The following is a 24,807-nucleotide window of genomic DNA, read 5'->3' on the forward strand; positions in this document are numbered from 1 at the left end:
ACTATTTATGAACAAGACCTCTCTCAAGGTAAGCATATCCTCTTTTGGATGGTGTAGCCTCTCTTTGTTATGAGAAGTTGAGAGAAAAGACTATTTCATCTTCTGTTCAATGATACCTAGTTCTTTGCACCTAATAAACACTTTCATAGCAACAAAAAGGTAATTATGGGACTAGTAGTGTGTACTAGAAACTAGAAATGAAATTGATATACTCTTGCGGGCCTCACTTTTTTCCCCCCCAAGAAAAGAGAATTCTATTGATAACACCTTGGATAAAATTCCTTGAGGTAGAATAGTAAGTACAGGGAACTTTGAAAAGAGTGTCTAAGTACATTATAAATACAATGGTTGTGTGAACAACCAATCTAGTGTGCTATAATGTCAAATCATTTTAGGGGCCATGTGGAAAAAATTATTCCCAAGTTGTAGGAGGATCCCTCTCCTTCTCATCCTCTCCAGGCCCTCTTGCATCCTCTTCCATCTCCCACAAAGAGTGTGGATGATCTCTGTCCAAATCCTCAAAGGGGCTTGTGCTATAAATACATTCTAGAGGTCTATAACTGAAACCAGCCTTCCTTCTCAAATAGGGTGGTGATTCCCTAATCAAGCACTTAATTATAGCAACTAGAAATTAAACATAAATGAAATGCACAATTTACCTTAATAATCTTAGATATTGGACACCTTGTTGCCCCCAAAGCTGGCTCCCCTTTCGGTATTTCTTTAACTTCAGTTACCAATGGATTGATTACATGCCGAGATCCACAATCTCCTTGTCTAATCCAAATTCATTTTCTATTCCAACAATTAGTAAACAAATTGGGAAGTTTGCCCCTTGATTTTTACCTAGGACTTGCTCTAATTGGACCCCAACTGGCCAAATGCTGCCCCAAATTTACAATGGATGGCTGGGCATCTAAAATGCTTGACAATAACACAAATGACCGGTGCTGATTTTAGTATACGATGCCTTCTATTGATGGGATGGGTCCAAAGGTGGCTACTAAACCCCTCTCTCTCTCCACCAATTGAAAATCGACTGAATGGTTGAGACTCAACTCCCAAAAACGTTTTCTCAGATTGCATGGGTATTTTTGCAAAGTGGCAACCTTCTAAACCCATTTTTCAGCATTGTTCAGCTATTAAGTTAATTTTCGAATTAAATACTTCTGAAAATTAATTTCAGCCCTTTTGACTTTGCCTAAAATTAAATGTGCCTATCCATAATTAGCTTGGCTAGACAATTTGCAACCTAGAGTGGTTCCCAACCTTTGTTGACCCTTAGGTTGGTATTAATTAATTAATTAATGCTAGTCCCTAGTGTCACCACTAACACTTATTGGCCAAACAATTGTCTTGGGATCAAAATTGACACCAACTGACCACCAAAACCCAGTTGGCATAACTTATCATAACTTTTGTCTTTGACACCCATTGCATTCTCGGGGTCCTTGGCCTATTACCATGAAATAATTGCCATGTGCGTCACATGTGCTAAACAACCTTGCACATTTGATTAATAACTTAATCAAATGTTATCAGCAAGATTAAAGCATCTCAAAATTTCACGTCCCTGTGACAATAGCATGGTTGCACCTCACTGTCCAAATGTACCAAGCTAGAGTAGTAGCAATCAGTTCCCATCTGTACATTTGATGAAGAGAAAGATGGCAGTTACTGCATGTGTGTGAGCTACAAAACTCCCAATAAACTTTAAAACAAGTGATCGATTCTCATAATCTGGTGGCATGCATTTTCATGTTTCCAGCTAATGAGCTCTTGGCAACTGCTGTGTATTCATGGATAGCCACCTGTAGTAGCCCACCAGAATCTCTGCTTTGCAGCATTTGAGAAGGTACTGCTATATTTTCAGAATGGCATCAGTATTTCATGGAGTTTTTTCTACCTCTTCTTCTGCCCATCATCAATGGACACATGGAGCATACCCCATGTTGCTCTTTTTTCATTAGTAGTGCATATCCTTGTTTTTCCTAGTAGAGGTACATAAGTTAGATGGCACCAACTATTCTCTATAGGAGCTGAATGTTGAGATCATCCTTGATACATCACATGTCATGTTCATCTCAAAGCCTATTCCTCACCCTGTGCCATTGTTTGATGACAATGCTTTCTTTGATATGGCCATTTGGCAGAAATGATATTGTTCTCTTATCGTGTGCTTGGCAGAAACGGCATCGTTCCTTTCCTCACATGGACTAGATTTGGACACAACAAAGGATTTGAATTGGCCAAAATTGGAGGACTTTCTAGACCCCATACATCGACAAGTGCTAACTGCAATAAAAGTTCTTCCACTGTTGTCTATAGCAAGTTTAGACAAATCCCGAGTATATGCTACACATGCCCATCTCTACATTGTACTACTATGATATGAAATGAAGAGAAATGGAGTGGGAAGGGAGGAGGTTGTGTGTGATGGTAATACAGAGGACCAAAAATGTATTGGTTTCTATTTGGAAAATTGGTAGCCTTACTTGCTTTCTTCTTATGCAGAAGTTGTATGGTTATGCATATTAAAGGTGGAATTTGTGTCACATAACTTGTGCAAATGCTTGATTATATAGGTGCCTGTCTACCACGCTTATTTAGACCTGTTCGTAATTAAAATTTTTACTGTTTGATAGCAGGTGCAACATTTATTGCATGCATGAGACATTTTCGTACCATATCAGCATTGAACAATGCAGTCTGTATGGCACGTTTAGGTGTCGGTGCAATGAATGCATGTAATTTTTATGTAAATCAATGGGTTATTGATGGTCAACTATGTTTGTCTACTGATCATGACAGGGAAGCTACCCAAGCATACAGTCTCGCAACCTCACCTAAACCTTGTCTCCTGGGGTCATCAATCAAGAAGAGGGCTTTTTCTTCCACTTCCTTGTCCAAATCTGTGTCTGAGGATGTTCCTGATGATGCTTGTGATGATATTCCTGACGATGTTTCTGTGCTTCTACCGCAACCAACAACCCCAAGTGGCACTGAACATAATCATGTTGATGATCACAGCACACCCCTGTTGTCTTATCATAGCAATGGTTCAATTCCTCTTCCATCATCAAAGTCCGTAATGGACTCTAAGAAAGTGGGGATAGTGCGAAGTGTCACTGAACATAATGGTGCTGATGATCACAGCATGCCCTTGTTGTCAAATTATAGCAATGGTTCAATCCGGCTTCCATCATCAGTAATAGTTGAGGACAATCTGCCACCTCAGTATGATCAAGGGTGCACTTTGATGCAAGCAGTGTTCCATGGTATGAAAGGACTTGAGGAACTGACTATTGCCAACAACTTGAAACATGTCTAACTGAATCAAGATAAAGGTCTACTTGCATGCTGTATTCCAACAAATTTTCATGTCTAGATGCATAATGAGAGGTAATAGGTTAAATCTAGGGTTTCTTAGAGTGTTGCTATGAATTGCAAGCCCAAGGTCTTTTGTAGAGGTGTTTCAAGAAGTCATCTGGGGTCTGAATACCACAGTCCATTTTTTGGTCATGTGAAGAATCACTATTGCTTATTGATCCATATTCTTATGTTTAATGAAACTGTGAATGATTTGCAGGAGTGAACGTAATGGCAGGTGTTGGTCTTTTATCAACACCATATGCTGTAAGGGAGGGAGGGTGGTTGGGGCTGTTGTCTTTGGCTATGTTTGGGGTAGTCTGTTGTTACACAGGTCACTTACTTCGCAAGTGCATGGATTATAGATGTGATTCCCAGTTGTTGACATACCCAGATATTATTCAACTGGCCTTTGGCAAAATAGGCCGGGCAATTGTTTCTGTAAGTAAGAAATTTACCCGTGTGAAAGAAAATAAAAATTACTTAGAGATTGTGTAACAAGTACAGACATGACGATCTTGCAAAGTGAAACATAATTGATGATCCTTTTCTGTTCTTTGCAGATCCTCCTATATGCAGAACTGTATGTAAGCAGCCATTCCACCTTTGCTGTTATCTCTCTGTTAAATTGATTTAAGAGTTCATGAAAACAGCCATTTGCTCTCAACTCTCTGTTAAATCCATTGCTGGTTGAATCTCATAGCTTCTTATTGAAGAAGCTGATGAATACATTTACTTATATTATGCAGTCTTTCTGTGTGGAGTTTATTATCTTGGAAGGAGACAATCTCCACAAGTTGTTTCCATCTGCACATCTGGGTGGGCTCCATTTTGGTTCCAGTACTATCTTCTCCTTGTTGGCCACTCTTGTCATTCTACCGACAGTTTGGCTACAAGATTTGAGCTATCTAGCCTACCTCTCAGGTTAATTATAACTTCATTGTCTTGTTGTCTTGACTATAATTGACTGCATGAGGAATTTCATCTCTCTTGAAAAATCCAGCAGCGGAAGCTTGTCTAAAAAATCATTTGACACACTGATGGTAATGATATGCAGCTGGTGGCGTGCTAGTGACCATTGTGGTGCTTATCTCCGTGCTGTGGGTGGGATTTGCAAATGGAGTAGGGTTCACAAGAAGTGGACCTCTGATTGTTTGGCAGAAGCTTCCCTTGTCAGTTGGTGTGTATGGATTTTGCTTTTCTGGCCATGCAGTCTTCCCTGATATCTATGCTTCCATGAGAAAGAAGAGTACATACACTGCTGTGTTGATTCTGAGGTCAAAACTAGATGCATGCTTTACTATTGTTACCCCAAATCTTTACCATGATGAATTACTGAACCAGACTGTGATTTAACAGCTTTACCTTCTGCACTATCTTTTACACAAGCATGGCTGTTGCTGGCTTCACTATGTTCGGGGAACAGACGTGCTCTCAGATCACCTTGAATCTACCAAAAGAATACATTGCGTCAAAAGTAGCACTTTTCACCACAGTAAGTCAAACTGAATTGTAAAGAACGTCTATTATACTGAGGTTCACAAGTCTTCTATAAATAGTTGTATTCTGATTGCTTATTAGAACTTTTCTGTAAAACAATCCAATGCAAAGATTGATGAACCTTTTGCTAAACAATCCAATTCAAAGATTTTAGGATGGTGTTAGAATTCAACATTTCTTGCCCCATCTCTCACAGTCTGAAAATAGTAATGAGGATTAACTGATGCATAGATACACTTTCATTTGCAAGATGGATGTCATTAGCTTTCATGGATGGTAGCTGCCATGGCTCAATGTTGTCTGCATGTGCACAGGCTGAAAAGGATTACATAAGATCCTGATAGCTGAATGAATAAAACCCACAGATAATTGTGGGTGATAATTAAAAGCACAGAAAAAGACAAATCAGGTGCAGATAGCCTTTCTTTCTTGCTGAGCAGAATCAGCAACAACCATCAAGGCCTCAAGTACTAACCCCACAAGCACCTCTAAATAGAATGGCACCAGTTGATCAAATCTACATAGAGGAAATGCCAGAGGAGAGACTAGAGGAGTCTTACAATTCTACTGATAATATGTAAATGACATCAGATATCCCAAAACCACTGTAACAGTCTAGCATGGTGCATCAGCCTTCCAGACCAACTCTATAGTGCTCAAGGAACCCCTTTGGTGCTGTGAGTGTGGTGGTTCTGAGGGGGCAGTGCAAATTTCAAAATTGGTAACTTAAAGACAAGGGCAAACAAGCTAATAACAAGCTCCAGAGATGATGATCTGAGAGCAGCCTCCTGCACCTTCTCTTCCAGGAAGCCTTCAGTCTTCAACCTTACTTTCTGTTCCCTTGTCCATTCTTCATTACCCTGCTTTCCCAGCCTCAACTCAGTCTTGCACCAACAGACCTGTGGCCTAGTCACCTTTCTATCCTTGAGCTACCTGCAGCCTCTCCCTGCATCTGCCCAGTCCATCTATCTTCAGCCCAGCCCAGCCTGCAGCCTGCCCTGACTTCTAACCAGTCCACCTCTCCTTGGTCCTGCCTAGATAAGCAATGGCTGATCACACAATGTTACAGACAAGGACAGCTGGTTTCCTTTTCTGCCTCAGTGAGAGGCCCCGGTAGAGGAAAAGGGCTTGTCAGTTGCACTAGGGTTTTACCCCCCTTTTGAAGCTGTTGGCACCATCAAAATTGCGATCAGAGCTACCGATCAAAAGGTACTCATTTCATCTGATTTTCTCTCTCATCTACCTCACCCCTCAGCAGTTCTCAGCCATTTCCAGCTTGGTGTGAAGAGAAATTACTGCATAAATTAGGGTTTTTCCAGCCACCTTGGGATCTGTGCCCAATTACTGAAGACCCACATTTGTGTTGCAGCTCAAGGCTAAGAGATTTGCTGCTGAATCAAGGGGTAGTTCGTCCACCAATTATTGTGGCCTGCATGAAGAGATTGCAAACCCAATCTAAGCCCCGATCGTTGTACAATCAAGGTGCAAATTGTGCCCCAAGTAGTGCTGGTTATTTTATGACAGAAAGTGCATTGAAGATTGAAGGATATCAGCTTATACCTCAGATCACTCCATCTTCAGATGCTCTGATGTTTTCTCAAGCTACTTCTTCAATGGTAGCTTTGTCAAGGCATTATGATCTTGATTTGTAGGACAACCCTCCATCTACTAACCTTTCTTCTAGGGATTATTTACAAAGGCCCAACTCTTCTTCATCTTATATTCCTTCACAAGGTGTATCTCAATTGGAACAATCAATCAAGCCCAATGGCACGTTCATATAATCCTTTTTTATGCGACTCTAATTATGTCTATACTACTTTAGTTATGCAAGGACCGACTATAAATCACCTAGGAGACCAAAAGCGATATCAATATGGACTTGAAGAACACTTTATGATCCACAAGGTAATCCTTCATCCTCTATTTCATTTGAGTACGAGTTTGGTGCTTCAAATTCACTTCACACATTTTCCTCCCTTCCCTCCCACTTTCACTTCACATTAAGATTCCTCTACATTCAATCTAGACCCCTATTTTAGACCTACCATAGGCTATCTAGTCTTAGCTCACATTGCCTTTCATGTAAATTTAGGTTTTAGGTCATCGCTAGACACTCAAAGATGTACCACTTTGTGGGATCAGCACGAGATGTATAGTGTAATCAAGAACAAACCAAGCAATCCATGATAGCCTCAAGTGGCTCTTTAGAAGAGCATTGGCTCTAATACCATGTGGATGTATGCTAGGTTTTGCAAAAGAAAACATGGAGCATATGACTATAAGTGACATATAGAGAACTCATAACACAAATGTAAAATGCAAAAATATAAACACATTACACAAAACACAAAAATACAAATAGAGAAGAAAGAGGACTCTGAAGTGAATGAATGAATGCTGTAAATGAAGGAAAGATTGTACACAATGTTAAGAGAGAGTTTTCCAACAACCGATGGCTCTTGTGAGAGCATTAAGGGAGGTGTCAATGTGTATCGTCCACTAGAGGTTTGATCCTGAGTGCTCTGACCACTAGTCGGAGAAAATGTTGATGAAGCAAAGTGTTGAAAAAGAAAAAATGACTTCTTGTAGATGATGATGGCATCAGCAAGCTAGGGCAAAACGCAATTTGTGGGAGTTGCCAAGCCAAAGGTCAAGAGTTGGAGATGACCACAACAGCGGGCTAATTGAAGCACTTGATAAATGGATGCTAGGAAAAAGTGGGATAACGTATGAAACAAGGGATGGAGTGAGTGACTAGGCAACCTCGTACTTACAGATGTGGATCCTTCCAAATTTTGGGTGTTTGCTTGTGGGACATATTTTGGTAACATTTGAGTTCTGGGGTTGTTTTAATGAGATAATAGAGATTTAATGTGTAATGCATCCTTTTTAGCATTATATCCCCTCTCAAGCCCAAAACCAGAATAAGAAAGGGGCCGCAAGCATTGCTCATCCCATAATACCCTAAAGTAGCTAGGGTATTGGGCCAAGGGTGCACGTTGACCGCCCAAGGACTTGTTGAGCTAAACATTGCATTATAAACTGATTAGCTCTTTAAAATAGCCTCAAAATATGTACACTACCCAAAGTTTCATTAAACAGGGTGTGGTCCTAGAGAGTATATGCGCCCCATAAGCCAAACCCTAATTTGGGAGAATCCACTCATCAATAAATAGACAAGCTGCATGCCATTCAATCTGATCCTTGATCTTGTAGGTTTCAACCTTTAGGTCTCCCTCCAATGGCTATCTAGCCCATCATGACTATTGCCATATCATCACCAGCCGGTGGCACCCTGTCCATTGCTGCCACCCGCCTGTCCAACCTCTTCCCAAGCATCACGCAGCCTGTGTTTACTATAGTGCAGGCTCAGTTGAACCTCTTTCCAAATGTGAACCATTGTTGTGTGTGGCAAGAAAGTACCAATGGGAGAGGAAAGGCCTTGCATGGGTCATATTGAATGTATGGACTCTACAAAGAATGAGTCAAGTCATTGGAATGACCAAGAGACAACAGAGAGGGGCTATTGAAGATGCGAAGAAGCATTCTTGCCAGAAATGCACAGCATGCATCAAAGGGCATGGGATGGATTGGACATACTAGTAGCAAGGAAGGGTGGCTCCAAGAAGAGGGAAAGTAGCTGCTGCATAAGGTAAAGGTTCTAAGAAAATGAGAATCCTAAGAGAGTTCCTCACAGTCTTGGGAGTCCCGCTCTAAAACTAACGGAAGTGCCAAGGAATGCATAGCCACCTTGCCAATATTAGTATTCCCTTTGAAAGGGATAGAGGGCTTGCGGGAACCACTAGAGGAGATGATGGGAAATCGGGAGGACCTTGTGAGATGGACGGTAGTTTGATGGGCTAGGAAATGGGAAGATGCCGAGGAGGATTGTGCACAAAAAAAAGGGGAATAAAGCCAATAAACCCCACACTCCTAACGACTTGTCCAAAGAGTGGTTCCTAAGATAGCATCCTCTATAAAGATGGGCATGTTCAGTGAAGATACCCTAGGTACCAAAATAGATAACACTAAAGACTAAGAGGAGATGGTAGCTGAAATCTGAAACATGGATCACACTAAAGACGAGGACCATGCCCACAACACTGATAGGAACTGATGATATGTCACTGACAATGGCAGAAGCCTTCTGTGAAAAAAAGATCTAGAGCCATCACACTTGCAGGCCTCTCAAAAGATGAGCAAGCCAAGGGAGAGTCCTCCACGTGATGGATGTGGAGGAAGACTGACTTGATCATAACCGCGGTAGCAAATGTGAAGAGACTCCTTCATTCCATCCTTCTCATTGAATGAAGATAAGGGTTCTTTTTCCAAAAATTCACTTTAGGATGTGAGGTCCTCATACAAGTACACTTGGAGAAGCCTTTTCACTAGTCCTCTTTGTGAGAATCAGAGTCGGAAAAGTCTCTGATTTGATATTCTTCCTCTTCTTCTCTTCTTTTGTCCTATCTTGATGATGTGCCAACTGCTAAGGCACGACTAGGGATCATGCTCCACTTGATCCTATCTTCTAATGTTGCACATCTTGCTAAGAACCATACAGGCCATGAACTGTGCCTCTACATGTGTGAATGCCAAGTCAGTGAGGGTGCTGAACTGATGGCAAAAGATGATGAGGATCTGACTGAAAGATGAGAGATGAGGATGATGCTTGCCTGGAAGGCATGCTGCATGACTGCAACAGCAGAAGAGTGAAGATATCAGCTACATGCAATGATAAGAGACAAGAGGACAGGGCTATAAATAGCCTGCCTGCCTTACTCTGGCCAACTGGTCAAAAAGGCTGCTGACCTGTGAAAATGCCCCAAATTATACTGCTGCCTGGAATAAGCGGCTGAAACTCTGCCCACCCAGGAAAGGGTCCTGCTGCCCACAAATAGATCCAGTACTGTCACTCCAGCATTTACAAATGTTCACACATGCAGGAAAGTGGCCACCCAGGCAGGAAGATGCTACAAACAGAAGAATGGAGTGAAGATATGACTGCTGCTGTGCCAGTTTTGCCATAGACAAGGCCTAGAAACCCTAACCTCCACCCGATAGTGTTAGAGATCTTAATGTCCTTGTTTGACTAAGGTTGAGGCTCACATGTAGGATATGAACATGGAAAAAGACAGAAAACTGTATCAGCTAACACTTCAGACTTTGTTAGCCATGCCAGGCAACCGAAAAGTCCCCATAAACTCCACCTAATGCTGCCCATACTGCATGTGTCAGAGATTGTACCCATACTGCATGTGTCAGCCAACTGAAAAGTCCCCATAAACTCCACCTAGTGCTGTCCATACTGCATGTGTCAGAGATTGCACCCAATTTTGTGTCCTGCATGCTTTCTCTATTTTCTCTTCTTTCTTGCAAATTGTGTTCTCTTCCTAAATTAATTGGTGCAATTGTATGATGATGGGCCTCAATATTGGTATCGGTATCACATTGTAATGCTGTTTTCCAAAAAGAACGTAAGTCTTTGTCACTTGATGGAGTCACCAAATGACTCTAAAGAAAAATAAGAGGTAAGTGGCTTAGTCTTCTAGAAGTAGATGGACTTCTTGCCTATTCCTAGTTTGAGAATAAGTTCATGGATAATGCCAAAGGTCCTCTTGGAGATTCTGGATGGCTGGAAGTGTTAGCCTGCCTACTTTAGGGTTTGTCAGTCTGTCATCTCCTGGTTGTGAGCTCTTGTCAGAGTCTGACAGAGACATTGGAACTTTGACAGTTTAGTGTGCATTTCCCATGCATTTCCTAGGTTTTCTAGTCATTTTGCTGCTTCTTGCCACATTGCAACTGCTCCACACTGCCACGCCAGCATTTATGCAGTATTTTGGTGCAGTCAGACTGCACTTATTGCAACCGCCAGGGATTTTATGGCAGGTCAGCACATTTTTAGGCCCCAGATTCAGGTTGGCTAGTTTGGGATGATTCCTCCCCCTCCTTTCTCTTCCTCATCTTCCTCTCCTTTTCCCCTTTGACTCTTGATGGCTTCTTCTTCTACCTCGTCATTAAGTGTTTGTACCCCTTCCCCATCTCCTTAGGTTTCTTTTGGGGGGATTGGGCTATTAGAAGGGGAGCCTTCTTCATCGGATAAGGGGGATTTACCTTCCCTTAGTGAGGGGGAGTCCCTTTCACAGACATGTGCATTACAGGTATTCGAGGCTTCTAGATCTCGTTCATAGTAGGATGAGTCTATCACCAATTACTTAGTTCCTTGAGACACCTCTTGGCCCATGTAGATCAGCCAGGATTCATGCCCACCGGGATAGTTCACTTGGTGTGAACTATGCCCTTATGTCACAGATTCTTTAGGATATGAGCCTTCTACATTTGATGAGGTGCTTGCACAAGAGGTTTGGTGCAGTGCTCGGAAGGTTGAGCTCAATTCTATTGAATGGAACCAGACTCGAAAGTTGGTTCCCTATTTGAAGAAGAGGAAGGTGATTGGTGTAAAGTAGGTCTATAAGACCAAGTATCTTGTAGATAGATCCTTGGACAAGCATAAGGCCTGGCTTGTTGCCAAAGGATTTTCTCATCGGGTAAGATTGGATTACTTTGATACCTTTGCACCTATAGCTCGGATGTCCACTATTCGAGCTATCTGTACTCTTGTTGCTCATCACCAATGGCCAATTTATTAGATGGATGTGAAGTCAGCCTTTTTGAATGGCATCTTGGAGGAGGCAATTTATGTCTCACAACCTCTTGGTTATATGATGGGTTTGTCAGAGTGCAGTGAATGCGGAAGCGTATGGAAAAGAATGAAAGACAATGAACATGAGAGAAGAGGGAGAGAGAAAAGAGATAGAAGAACATAGAAATCTGTACTCAACGAATGATCTCTCTCCACCATCCGAAGACACAAGGGATGAAGGGAGGCTATCTCTGGGGAATAAATAGGAGGAGAAGAGGCTGCTGCCATTATGAGTAAAATACTCAGTGATTAGTTCTTTGACTGCCACATAGCATCATTTCTTGCGTGACTTGCCCAAGAAATGGTGACCCTATTTGGTGACTGTTGAAAGTGCCCTAAACTGATAGGAAAAATACGTAACTCCAACCGAAAGAACTGATTGTACCAATTGTAGCTTGAGAATTCTAGTTCAAGGGATGACTAATCTCTAATACCCCCTTTGAGATCCTGGACATGGCATAAGGCTCAGGGATCTAGAGTGCTGTCAAAGAACAACTTGAGGAAGTGCCTTCGTAAACAAATCTGCCAGGTTATTCTCTATCTTGTGGTAAACCACATCAATAGTCCCATCTAAGGTTTTCTCTCGAATGAAATGGTATCGTATCTCAATGTGCTTCAACTTAGTATGAAACACAGGGTTTTATGCCAAAGCAATACAACTCTAATTGTCACAATGAAGGGTCGTAGGACCTGTTTGTGGGCAGCCAAGCTCTCTTAGTAACCTTCGAATTTCTATTGACTCTCATGTGGTAGAAGACACCGCTCTATACTCCGTCTTTGTCGAAGAAATGGCAACTATGGTTTGCTTCTTGCTACTCTAGGAGATAACATCTGCACCTAAAGTAAAGCAATATCTTCATGTTGACCTCCGTTAGTACATCTCCGGCCCAATTTGAATTTGCACCAAAATCAAATCTCTAGTACCTGCTAGATAATGAATACCAAGATTGGGGGTCCCTCTAAAGAACCACAAAATCCTCATAGCAACCTTCCAATGAACCACCTTGGGTTCACTCATGAACTCGGCCAACAAACCTACAAGAAAACATAAATCAACCCGAGTGTTAAGAAGCCATATCAAGGATCCAATCAATTGCTTGTAGTGGGAAGCATTTGCTGTTGGGGAATTTGCATGGGCTGTAGCCTTTCAATTCGGATCCACAGGAGTAGAAATGGCCTTATTGTTAGAATATGCGATGATGTAGAGAGACAAGAGGGTTTGTGGGGAGAAACATGCAGTGTATACGGCAGTCACTTAGAGAAAAGAGAAACTCAAAAACACAAGAGAATAAGATGATGAAGCACTGAATCATGCTATGTGAAGAAAAGCTAATATAGCGGAGCCGAAGCTCAGAAGATGACTGTACTATCCTGTTTTAATAGGCAGTAGCACTTATGGGAATTTGCATAATGAAGGGAGTGAAACACAATCCTCCGGGTAGTGGGCTATGGAAGTAACTTGAAGATGAAGGACAAGTGTCGAGGGAGGGAAGTGCAGTCCTTTGATGCCGTTAAGGAGGAAGAAGATGATGTTGAGGTATCAAGTGATCTTTCTTTGGCTTAAAAGGACTTAGTGCACATTGGATGTGTCTTATTGCCTTGAGCATAAAAATCTAAAAGCCCATGCAAAATAAACTCTGTGGGCCAAGAAGGGGAAAGTGGCACAAGGAGTGTGTGAGGATAGATGCATATACTCTGGTAGTGTAGGGAGCAAAAGTTCATGTTGGCAAGCATTGGTGGGGGTTCTGGTGATGATGAAAGAGAACCCAATCGGCTGTCCATGTGCGTGTGGAGAAGTCATAGCACTGGAGTGTCAACTTGTAAAAGGGAGAGTGGGAGGGAGAGGAAGAGAAGGGTCTCTCTATCTCGCAGTGATCCAACAAAAATGAAGGGAAAATTAGTAGATGATGTTGAATCCGTAACCTATCTTTGCCTTCTTTGATGAACAAGGTCTTTAGCTCTCTGAGCTCCTACGCTCTAATACCATGTCAGAATAACTAGTATGCTCTGATACCATGTCGGAATATGTAACGATGCACAGAGACAGTAGGGTTTGCGGGGAGAAACACAGTGTGTGTATGGCAAACACTGAGAGAGAAGAGAAACTCAGAAACACAAGAGAACAAGATGATGAATCACTGAATCATGCTATGTGAAGAAAAGTTGATACAGGAGAGCCGAAGCTTAGAAGATGACTGTAATGTCCTATCTGAATCACGTGGTAGAACTTATGGGAATTTGCACAATGGAGGGAGCAAAACGAAGTTCTCTAAGCAGTGGGCTATCAAACAAGAGGCTTGTGTGAGCTGATGCTTGATGAGATGGAGGTCGCAAGATGAAGAGGCAGCCACTTGGAGAATAAACGCAGCCTATGAAGGCTTGTCAACCCAAATATGCAAGTACCTAGGGCTGCAGAAAGTAATGCCAAGTGTGGAGGTGATGCCAGGCAAGAAGATGTTGGCACCTAGTTGGGGAAGGTGATGCTAAATATGGAGGAGATCTCCAGGCTGAAAAACATAGGTGAAGGTGGAGCCTGAAGGAGGAGATTGTTGACGCCAAGCAGAGGGATGGTGACACCAGGTGGAAGATGCTCCAAACGCAAAGGGTGATGGCTCTTGAAGTTGAGGGAGAAGATGTTGATGGAATAGAGACACAAGCCACATACTGCAATGTTCTCCTGAAGGGGTGTGAGGGCAATGGAAGGGTTGGAGAGAGGAAAAGTGACCATGAGATGGACTAAATTGGGTGAGGGGTGGCCTCTATATAGGCCCTAGTCTGTCTAGGGTGGCACCCCACTGATTACTCTAGGATGGCACCCCAGAATGTGGATGCCCAACCCTTTTTTGGGCTGTCCATGATGAAACCCTAACTAAAGTGATTAGACTGAAAAAGTGGTCTCTCAACACTTACATCCCTCCATGTTAAACGTAGCCAAAAGCTCTTGCACATACTGTTGTTGAGAGATGAAAAATTAAAATCCTCCTTAGAGTTTGCTAAATCTCATGACCTAAAAAGAAATGTAGAAGGCCCATATTTGTCTTCTTGAACACCTCGTGTAGTACCTCCTTCATTTGCTTGACCTTCTAGACATGGTCACCTGTCAGGATGAGATCATCCACATAGAGCACAAACAACATGTGGCATCCAGCTAAGATATGGACATACACTTGGGGATTGGAAGAGGAATGCTGATACCCTAACTTCCGTTGGAGGAATGATTCTATTTTCTCGTTCCAAGTATGTGGAGCATGTTTGAGGCCATAAATGGCCTTTTTCAATTTGTACACCTATCCATCAGATGAGGAAAATCTGGGAGGTTGCACAACATAGATCTTCTCCTTCAAATCACCATTAAGGAAGGCTGACTTCACATCAAGTTGATACACTAGCCATCTAAGGCAAGAATGGCCCTAATGGTAGCCATCCGAGTTGTAGGTGCAAAGGTATTATGGATATCCACCCTTGGCCACTGTGCAAAGCCCTTTGCAAACGAGGCGTGCAATGTGCTTATTTTGAGTATCATCACTATGGTATTTGGTCTTGAAGACCCATTTGACTCCAATCACCTTCTTATGAATGGAATGCGACACAAGATCCCAAGTGCCACTCCACTCAATAGTTTCCAACTCTTGCTCATAGCCTTCTTTCAATGATGTGACTTTAAAGTCTCCTTTACGGAGGTGGCTCCTTATCTTGTATGGTAGGAGTCATCAAACAATAGTTGGTATAAACAAGCTTGGTGGAATGTTCCTAGTTCCTTCAAGAGCGCCAAGAGGCCATCTTGTGGTTGCTAGTCCTTAGGAACTTCCTCAATCCTTGAATCATGGAGTGTATCACGAGTCCAACAAGGAGGAGGCTGATACTCCCCTTGCCACTCTCCCTCTATCGAAGTCTCTGGAATATCCACTAGGGCTGACTCAATGGGTGAATCTAGTGGTACATCAATATCCTCCTCCATTGAGGGTGGAGTCTCAATAGGTACAGGCTTTGGAGGCAATGGAGCAAGTACACAACTGTCACCTAGATCTCTGAGAATGGGATGCTCAACACTCCCCTTTGTAGCTGGAAACTCTACAAACTAAATATCTCGACTTGTGTACACCTCTAAGGGAAGTGAGATCATAAAGCCTGTATCCTTGGGATTGCAAGCTATGTATCCCACAAACACTTGTTTCTTGGAAGCCGGCTTAAACTTGCCCCTCTTCTTCTTTGGGTTGTAAACATATGCATCACACCCAAACATCTTGAAATGAGAGACATTCGGCTTTTGTCCAAAGTAAGTCTCAAAAGGAGTCGTACCAACCACGACTGAGGTAGGGGATTGATTAAGGATGTGGGCAATAGTGGCCATTGCTTTGGCTCATAGACATTGAGATCTTTGCCGCTACTCCATCATAGTCCATGCTATCTATCGCCAATATGCCATTCTCTTTAGGGGTATTTGTGTTGGCAAACTCCTGGTGAATGCCACAATCTGCACAAAAACGAGTTAGCTCTTAGGAGACAAACTCTCCTCCCTTATTGGAATGCAAGGTCTTTAGTTTTCTACAGGACCCGTTCTCTTCAAAGATCAACCAATCCTTAAAATGTGAGAATGCGTTGGACTTCAACACCAAGATGTATGTCAATATCATCCTTCTAAAATCATCAACAATTAGCATAAAATACAAACTCCCCTTAGGGGGCTCTGTCTTCATGGGCCCGCATAAGTCCATCCAAGAAAGCTCCAAGGGCTTCTTAGCCCGTCGTGGAGCCTTGTTGAAAATAGCATCTCTATGTTGCTTGCCACAAACGCAAGATACATATGGCGGGTGCCTCATCCTATCTCTGGTAATCCTTGCATAAATTGACCACGAACCGCCTTTCGAAGGAATTTGTACTCGAGGTAGTTAAATCGAGCATGCCATAGCTCGGTCGAAGTCAGTGAAGAAAGAAGAAGAGAAGAAAAGGCAAAAGAAGACCGCATCTTGTAAACTCCATTCTCATGTCTTGCACAAAGAACCTCTTGAGATACTCCATCAAGAACTTGGAAGGAGTCCTTATCAAACTTGACTGTCAAACCAAGGGCACAGATCTTGCTCATTGAAAGTGGATGATATCCTAGACCTAGCATAGAGTACCTCTGATGTGTAGGCACCATCTCGCCCATTTGAAATCAGCTGCATATCACCCTTGCCTTTGATGTGGACCGAAGAATCGTTACCTATGAGAATTTGCTCATGTATCAGATGCATATAGGCAATCTCATCAGGAGTCATGTGGTGGGAAGTGTCAGTGTCCACAATCCACTCACAAGATTGTAGGGCCATCATTGTTGTATTAGTGGCCGTTGGAGAAACATCCTCTATCACCTATAAATGGAGGAAGGCAGCCGATGAAGGAGTAGCCACCGCTCTGGAGTTCTTTGTAGTCTTCTCCTTCTTGGTGTCCTTCTTGCCCTGGTCGGGGCAATCTTTCTTCCAATGACTTGTCTTGCCACAGATGTGGCAAATAGAATCCTTGGCTTTGTTCTATTTGGACTTCTCATATTTCTTCTTATTGTTGTTATCCTTTCCATTTGTTCGGAAGACTAGCCGGTCAAAGCCTTCAACTTGGGAGTGTTCTGACGTTTGAGTTTTTCCTCTTGGTCCAAGACCATTGGAACCGACTTCTTCCACTTAGGGGTCTCAATTTACCTTGAAGCAATCAAGGGAAAATAAAATACATTGAATCGGAGTAGTTAACTGGGAGAGAAAGAGTTATTGCCATGTCCTTCGAGGTAATTGCCCTGTATTTTGGACCGGTATCTCTAATTGTCGAACCTTATTAACATGCTTCTGCATAGAAGAAGACTTGTTAGGACTCAAATTCCTTGCTTGAGCCTCTAGAGATATCCGCTTCATCATGGTCATCCGATTGTACATTTGATCTAGCTCGAGCCATATCTCCCGAGCCATGGTCAAGTGCTTGACATAAGTATTGATGGCTGGAGTACAAGAGAGAGAGGAAAGAACAGATGCAGGCATTTAATTTGTCCCAATGTGCTTGTACCTTCATTAATTGGGCTTTCTTATTTGCAGAAAGCTTAGAAGCATCCACGGGCTGTATGATGGTCTATAGCCCTTGGTCAAGAGCTTCTCCAAATCATTAGACTCTAGTATGGCAAGTATCACTATGCGCCAAATGCAGTAATTCTCCCCATTGAGCTTTTAATTCAAAGGAAGGGCTGGCAACACAAGGACCTTATGGTCCATAATAGCCTAAAACTCTGCATCAAGTTTGGTCGACGTTGTACATGGAACGACTTGCACAAAAAAAAGGGCAGCCTCCTCCGACTCCGTGCATGTTGGTGGTGCCTGCTAGGGCTTCCTCCACTTGTCCTCAAAGAGTTTCACTTGCTGGAAGTAGATGAAAACTCAAAATCTGCTCCAAAAGGTTGAAAACATGGCCTTTTCTCCTTCACCAACAGCAAAAACTTGCAAAAAACAGCAACTTCGTTCCTTCTCCATGTTTCACATGTTCACCTTAGCCTCCCAAGGCTGAAGATGCTAGGTGCCTTGTTGGCTCCTTGATTTGGCTTATTCACACTCGGCCGGATATTTCCATTGTGGTGGTGTTGTCTTCTTTCATGAAGACTCCTACTTAGGCTCATTGGAGAGTCGCCTTGCATGTTGTGTGCTATTTTCATGGGGCTTGATCCCATGGGGTCATGTATGGAGAAGGGGCCACTCTTTCTGGATGGAGTGACTCCGATTGGGTAGGTGATGTGGATTCAAGATGGTCCACTACACGTTACGCTTTCTCCCTTTGATCGGGAGCTATCTCATGGAGTAGTAAGAAGCAGCCTATTGTGGCTATTTCTTCTATCGAGGCAAAGTACCAAGCCCTTTGTTCTACAATTATGCAGTGTGTCACATCTTATGTTGGTGGAGATTGGCTTTCCACATACACAATCCACTCAACTATGCATGGACAAGCAAAGCGCTTGCACTCTGGCAAAGAACCTTGTGTTTCATGCTTACATGACGCACATCGAGGTTCAATACCATTATGTTCAAGAGCGGATTGTGGATTCCAAGTTGTCAGTGGCCTATTGTCCCGTGGACAACAATGCAGCGGATCTCTTCATGAAGCCTTTGCCCAAGGCTTCCATGCTTCATCACATGAGATTGTAGGGTCTTAAAACCCTCCTAGGCTCTAAGAGGCGGGGTGTTAGCTCGTCTATTTTAGGGTTTGTCAGTCTGTCATCTCCTAGTTGTGAGCTCATGTCAGAGTTTGACGGAGACATTGGAGCTTTGATAGTTTAGTGTGCATTTCCAGTCATTTTTCTGCCCCTTGCCACATTGCGACTGCTCCAGACTGCCACATCAGCATCCGTACTGCCACATCAGCATTTATGCAGTATTCTGGTGCAGTCAAACTGCATTTATTGCAGTTGTCAGGGATTTTATGGCAGGTCAGCCCATTTTTACGCCCCAGATTCAGGTTGACCAGTTTGGAGGGACTTCCGCTATTTCACGCCTCCCACTTGGCTGATTACTCTCATCTTTGTCTTCTGCCAATTGCTGATTTGCACACTCCGTCTCTGGCATAATCCTCTGTCTCTAGTGCTGCCATCATCATTCGCAGCCTGATCTGGTGCCCTCATTGATGCCTTAGGCTGCATGCAAGGACTGATCAGTTCACTCTTTTGTAGTCAGCATTTGTCTTCAGTCAGTACAGATTTCTTTCTTTCATCTCTCTCTCTCTCTCTCTCTCTCTCTCTCTCTCTCTCTCTCTCTCTCTTTGTGTTCATGGCTTTCTTCCATTGCACACTCACAGGAAGTACAACAATGAACACTCATTCCTATTCAAGCCATCATGCAATTATGACAACTATTGATTGTGTTCCTAGCAAGGTTTCTCATGTTAAGAAATGCTGCCTCGATTGAACTCTACAAGAGTGTGCACAGCCTACTTCCAAGCAGGCCTCTGCAGTTCAATATTGGGCACTTTAACTCTAGAACAAAAACAATTGATTGTGTATTCTTTTGAAGGTTTCTAATGTTAAGAAATGCCTCCTAAATTGAAGCCTACAAGAATGTGCCTCTTACTTCAGCAGTCCTCTACACCTGAACTGCAGTTCATAATTGTCTCTTCGTGCTGTCTCATGAGCTTAAGCATCCTATAAAATTTATTTTTCGAACAAAAAATCAGAGCCCCTTCTTCGGATCCACACGAATAGGAACACTGTTGCAGCAAAACTGGCCTACCTACACTCAACTTCCAAACTGCTCCTCCAATCATATATTCAACTGTGCAGTTGGTTTCAGCAGGCACCATTGTGCTGGTTGAAATGAGTTGCTATCATGAATCATACTTTCCACATGCACATTTTCTGTTTGCAATGCAAGGCTGCTTGTCCCTGTGCTCGTCTCCCCCTCTTCCCCACCTATGAACATACCCACGTATAGACAATGCAAAAAAGGAAAAGGCATGGCAATTCTCTTTGTGTGCCTCTCTCTCTCTCTCTCTCTCTCTCTCTCTACATGCACAAATGCACATGTTAAACTATTATCCTGGACAAAACAAAGTTTCTCACACTTTTATTTTCCTAATTTTGCATTTCTGTCTCTGCAGGAGGGTGTTGAATGTAAAACTGACAGGTCTCTTGACTTTTTGCAGGTTTTGAATCCATTTACCAAATATCCTTCCATCTAGGTTTTCTATTTGCTAGAAAATTGTGATTTCTAATTACATTTGAATGCAACTTGTACCTTTGACAATAGTAGCACATTTGCTCTTATAGTAGCACCAATAGGAATGGGCTTGGAGGAGCTCTTACCAACAAGAAGCCTGAGTCCTTGCTGCAAAAGGGCCCTGACAATCACCGTCAGAACCTTTCTTGTGATATCCATTCTGTGTGTGGCGGCTCTTGTACCCCTATTTGGTAAAGACAAAGTGGCTCTTATCCTTTCAGAACACTGCATTTTATCTGTGCTCTTTAAAACCAAGTTGTTTGGTGATTTTTGACAGGTTACTTGATGTCTTTGATTGGTTCGGTTCTGAGTATGCTTGTGGTAAGTTCTCAATGAGCGATCCCCATTGCTTAAAATCAACTGTTGGGCCCCAAATACCATATTTTAGGATCTCATTTCTGGCTTTTATTTGCAGGCTGTCATTCTGCCTTGTGTTTGTTTCTTGGTAATTTACAGAAGTAGAGCGACTATGTTTGAGGTATCAGATCTGTGATAATATTAACCAATAATCTTTAATTTGACTATAGTATTTTAGATTCATCACATATCAAGGGCTTCTCTACTGATTAGTGTAACGGATGCAGGTGGTGGCATGTGTTGTTATCATAACCATTGGTGTAACTACGAGTATTGCTGGCACATATTCTTCTATCATGGGAATCTCAAGTGAACTTTGAACCCTCTTTTCCCATTCATGCCCCTGATAAGTAAAACCAGAGTGCACGAGCCTGCATGGAGCATCACCCCTTTGTTATTAGGGCCCCATCGCACCGAAGGGCAACTTGGTTTGTGGGTGATAAAGCTGCACACCGGTCGCGCCTAGGGACTAGGAATGAAGGATTTGGACAGATAAATAAGAAAAGCGTATTTATGCTGTAGACATGGTGATTTCATTGGCTTGAAAACATTGGCATCCACCAATAAGAAGCGTTAACCCTACTAGCACTCTGCTAAAACTGCCTTTTTCACTTGCGGCAGTGGCGAGAACGCAGAGTTAAGATAGCCCCACTGCCCTTGCCCCCAGGGAGTGCGACGATGTGATTGGGGCGGGGGTGGGGGGGGGCCGCGACTAGGCCCTTATTAGCGTTTTTTTTCCAAACATAGTTCACTTGAGTTAACTAAGGGGTAATTTATCAAAGAAAAAATCACCTGTCTCATTGTAAGAGCATATGCCCTTACATGCAATGATAAGAAATTGAGATTTAATTAACAAGAAGCAATATGACAAAGCTTTTTAGAAGCGCAATTTTTTCCAATACAAAGTTTAGTCTTGAACCCATGTGCTAGAAGAAATGGTGTCAATTGTTTTAGGCATTAGCTTCAAGTTGCACCTTGAGGCTAATTTGCTCTTGCAAGCCGATGAATGTATGTTACCATTAGTAATGTTTAGTTTCCTGATAGCTTTTGCCAAAGAGGAATGATATGATGTAATATTGATTTTGAATAATCCATCATTGAAAGAGTATTGTGCTACATTAACTTGGGTGTCAAGGTGGTCATAAACCAACCACCACCTAGTTGGATGGGAGTATGTGAGTTTTGGAAGGTTAGAGGTTCAAAAAACCACGACAAGGTAGCTCATTGGGGGCTTATCCTTTGGGGTGTGGTGCATTTGGAACTTATGCCTACCAAATACTAAAACAATGTTATATTTGTTGAAGGACTAGAGAAGAGTGCCAATGTGGGTTTTCACAAGATGGCCTTGATATCTCATAATTTCTTGAGTGTGGGTTCCTTACACTTCACAAGATGGTCTCAATATCTCACATTTTCTTGAGTGTGGGCTCCTACACAAGTGTAAGCATCTTACTTTCAAGCAATCCTTCGCAATTTAATATTGGATGCTTTATCCCAAACAAAAACAATTAATTATGTGTCCTTAGCAATATTTCTAATGTTAAAGACATGCCTCCTAAATTTGAAGCATAGAAGCATGTGTGCCTTTAACTTTCAAGTCATTCCAGTAGACAAGTAATTGCCTCTTGATGCTATCTCACGAGCATAAGGATCTTATCAATTTAATTTTGAATAAAAAAAGCCCCTTCTTTGGATCCACATGAATAATAGTATCATTGTAGCAATTTGGCCCATCTACACTCATCTACCAAGTCACTTCTCCAATCTTGATTCAACTCCACAATTGATTTTAAGAAGCAATAAAGTGCTCATTGAAATGAGTTGCCATCATAAAATAAAAATGAGATCCCAAAGTATGGTACTTAGGGTCTAGTAGTTGATCTTAAGCAATGAGATTACCCATATAAAACTTACTATGAGTACGCTTAGAACTAAACCAATGAAAGACATTAAGTGACTTGTTAAAAACTATCAAACAATGTGTTTTTCAAGAGTATGGATAAAATGAAACATTTTGAAGGAATAAATGTTGCCTTATCTTACCAAAGAATGGCACAAGAACTACCATACACAAAATGACATCACAATAAAAGTTTTGATGTAGCATGTGAGTTTTGGTGGTCAAAGATTGCAATTAGCTAGCTCCATTGGGCTTTATCCTTTGGGGTGGTGCATTTGGGAGTTATGCTTATAGAAATTATATGGCACAATGGATAGAATCTTTGCAAGGAGTAGAGAACACACAACAAATATGAGAAGAATGGGGATTGCTTTAATTTCAAATGAACTAGCACAAAGATGGCTTTGTTCACCCATGTGTTTTCATTGTAAAGCTTAGATGATGATCTAGACAGATGATAGGTGAAGAGCTTAAGGGTAGTTGGAAGAACTTTGACTAGGTGAAAGATAGATTGACGATGCTTTAGAGGGGTCTTCCTTTTATAGCTCAAGAAGGTAGTCTAGTCAGTATGTTCGACCATATTATGAACCTTTTTTAGTTAGCCGGGGAATAGCCCCAAAATAGAGACTCTTGATAACTTCCACCCTCGCAACTCAATGCATTGTGCCTCGAGTTGCTACCAGCATAACTACTTTATCCTAACCCAAAGGCTAGATCCATACACACAGGTCACCTTTTGTCCATTTGATCACATAGATCTCATCTAACATACGAGTTAGGACCCACTCAATGTTCGTGCTTACATATGGCTTCTCCTCATAATGGGGGCTTTACAACTTATAGCACCATGGATCATTAGTGGCACCTTACGAGAGTGGGGCATTGAGCATATCTAACAATGCTTATTATCAAATACTAAAACACTTCTCTATATTTTCTTTAAAACAAGTTGGTTTCCTAAATATTCATTTTGCATTGCACATGTTTTATGTAGATGTTATTCAATTTCTATATGTATCTTTTGCAAGTACCAAGGAAATGAGATGATAACAAATTGTATAACTTGGTAGGAAGTATGAATGGCTAGCTATGCTCTCTCTCACATACACACACACATGTGTGCACGTATGCATGTGTGCGTGCACACACACACATTCATCTAAGTCAATTATTAGTGGAAAAGTATATTTTTAACATACCAAATGTATAGCCCACTCACAAGAATCTAGATGGGATGCATAGAACACACATGCTCACACATTATTGGTCTCATTTTGGGTCACACAAAAGTGGTAAGTAGGCTTGGGATGCATGTGCCAATCTCTATCAATAGTATCTAACAAGGCATAGGTTGCCTACTTGACAATTGGATTTTAAGCATATGAATAAGGATAATGTCACTTTATTTCTCACAAAAGTCAAGGATCTGAAGGAGCAACTTATTCTAGTTGATGAATTCATTTTAGATGAAACCTTAGTTACCAATATACCTTACTAGACTCTTTTTGGGATTTGGAATGTATAACTTGGCTCATGATTAAGAAAAATTTAGATTCCCTTGCATTTAATTAGCTAGCCTTAATGCTATTGAAAAGGTAAGGGTCTAGGTAGAATTGTTGCCTTGCATACACTTGACCAAGCATTTTTTGTAAGTTAGTAAAAGATCATGGGAAAAACCAATTTTGTTGATGGCTTAGAGTTGAGAAACTCTACGTAAGTTTGATAGAGACCATGACTAGATAATAATAATAAGAAGAAAAAAATTCTCACTAAATTTCACATTATCAAGTTGTACTCTAAATAGAGCAAAAATAAAAAGCATGCTTTGGCAATTATAAAAGTATTGGATGTTGGTTCTAAAATGTAGATTTTAAGAAAGATTGCATTCACCATACAATGCAATTATGATCCTTCTATGCATGCCATGCATATGATAGTTTTTCATTTCAATGCTTGGTATCTTGATAGTGAGGAACATTGTAGGCATTTGAATTGTACTTCCTTGTTGCATCTTGTTGGCAAGAATAGTTCAACTTTGACATGTTTGTTGTTTCCTTTGAGAAGGGTTGTATTCTTGCTAATTATAATGTGATGTGCTTCTAAGAATGTTTCAGTTGGGTAATAGAGAAATTGCAACTTGCACAAGGAAAATGGTTGTGCTCTTTCTAATTATAATGTGATGTTTCTAAGGATGTTATAGTTGGGATACTAGATAAATTGCAATTTGTAGTAATGCTTATGGTTTTAGGAGGACACCTTCA

General features: G+C 41.7%; 1 protein-coding gene across 1 annotated transcript in view; it reads left to right on the top strand.

The window, feature by feature from the left end:
* LOC148034551 (amino acid transporter AVT1I-like) overlaps positions 1-21,720 on the top strand; it is a 56,855-nt gene extending 35,135 nt beyond the window's left edge. The window contains exons 3-13 of the mRNA XM_087680537.1: positions 2,812-3,278; positions 3,590-3,810; positions 3,933-3,956; positions 4,119-4,293; positions 4,427-4,646; positions 4,729-4,864; positions 20,216-20,235; positions 20,326-20,480; positions 20,567-20,610; positions 20,705-20,767; positions 20,874-21,720. Of these exons, the coding sequence (XP_087536663.1) occupies positions 2,812-3,278; positions 3,590-3,810; positions 3,933-3,956; positions 4,119-4,293; positions 4,427-4,646; positions 4,729-4,864; positions 20,216-20,235; positions 20,326-20,480; positions 20,567-20,610; positions 20,705-20,767; positions 20,874-20,966 (1,618 nt within the window). The 3' untranslated portion in view covers positions 20,967-21,720. The remainder of the gene's footprint in view (positions 1-2,811; positions 3,279-3,589; positions 3,811-3,932; positions 3,957-4,118; positions 4,294-4,426; positions 4,647-4,728; positions 4,865-20,215; positions 20,236-20,325; positions 20,481-20,566; positions 20,611-20,704; positions 20,768-20,873) is intronic.
* Positions 21,721-24,807: the final 3,087 nt, after the last annotated feature.

The sequence above is a fragment of the Lygodium microphyllum genome, chromosome 6 (genome assembly GCF_053477565.2).
Source record: "Lygodium microphyllum isolate KBCC chromosome 6, Lygodium_microphyllum_v1.1.10, whole genome shotgun sequence".
Classification (NCBI taxonomy): Eukaryota; Viridiplantae; Streptophyta; class Polypodiopsida; order Schizaeales; family Lygodiaceae; genus Lygodium; species Lygodium microphyllum.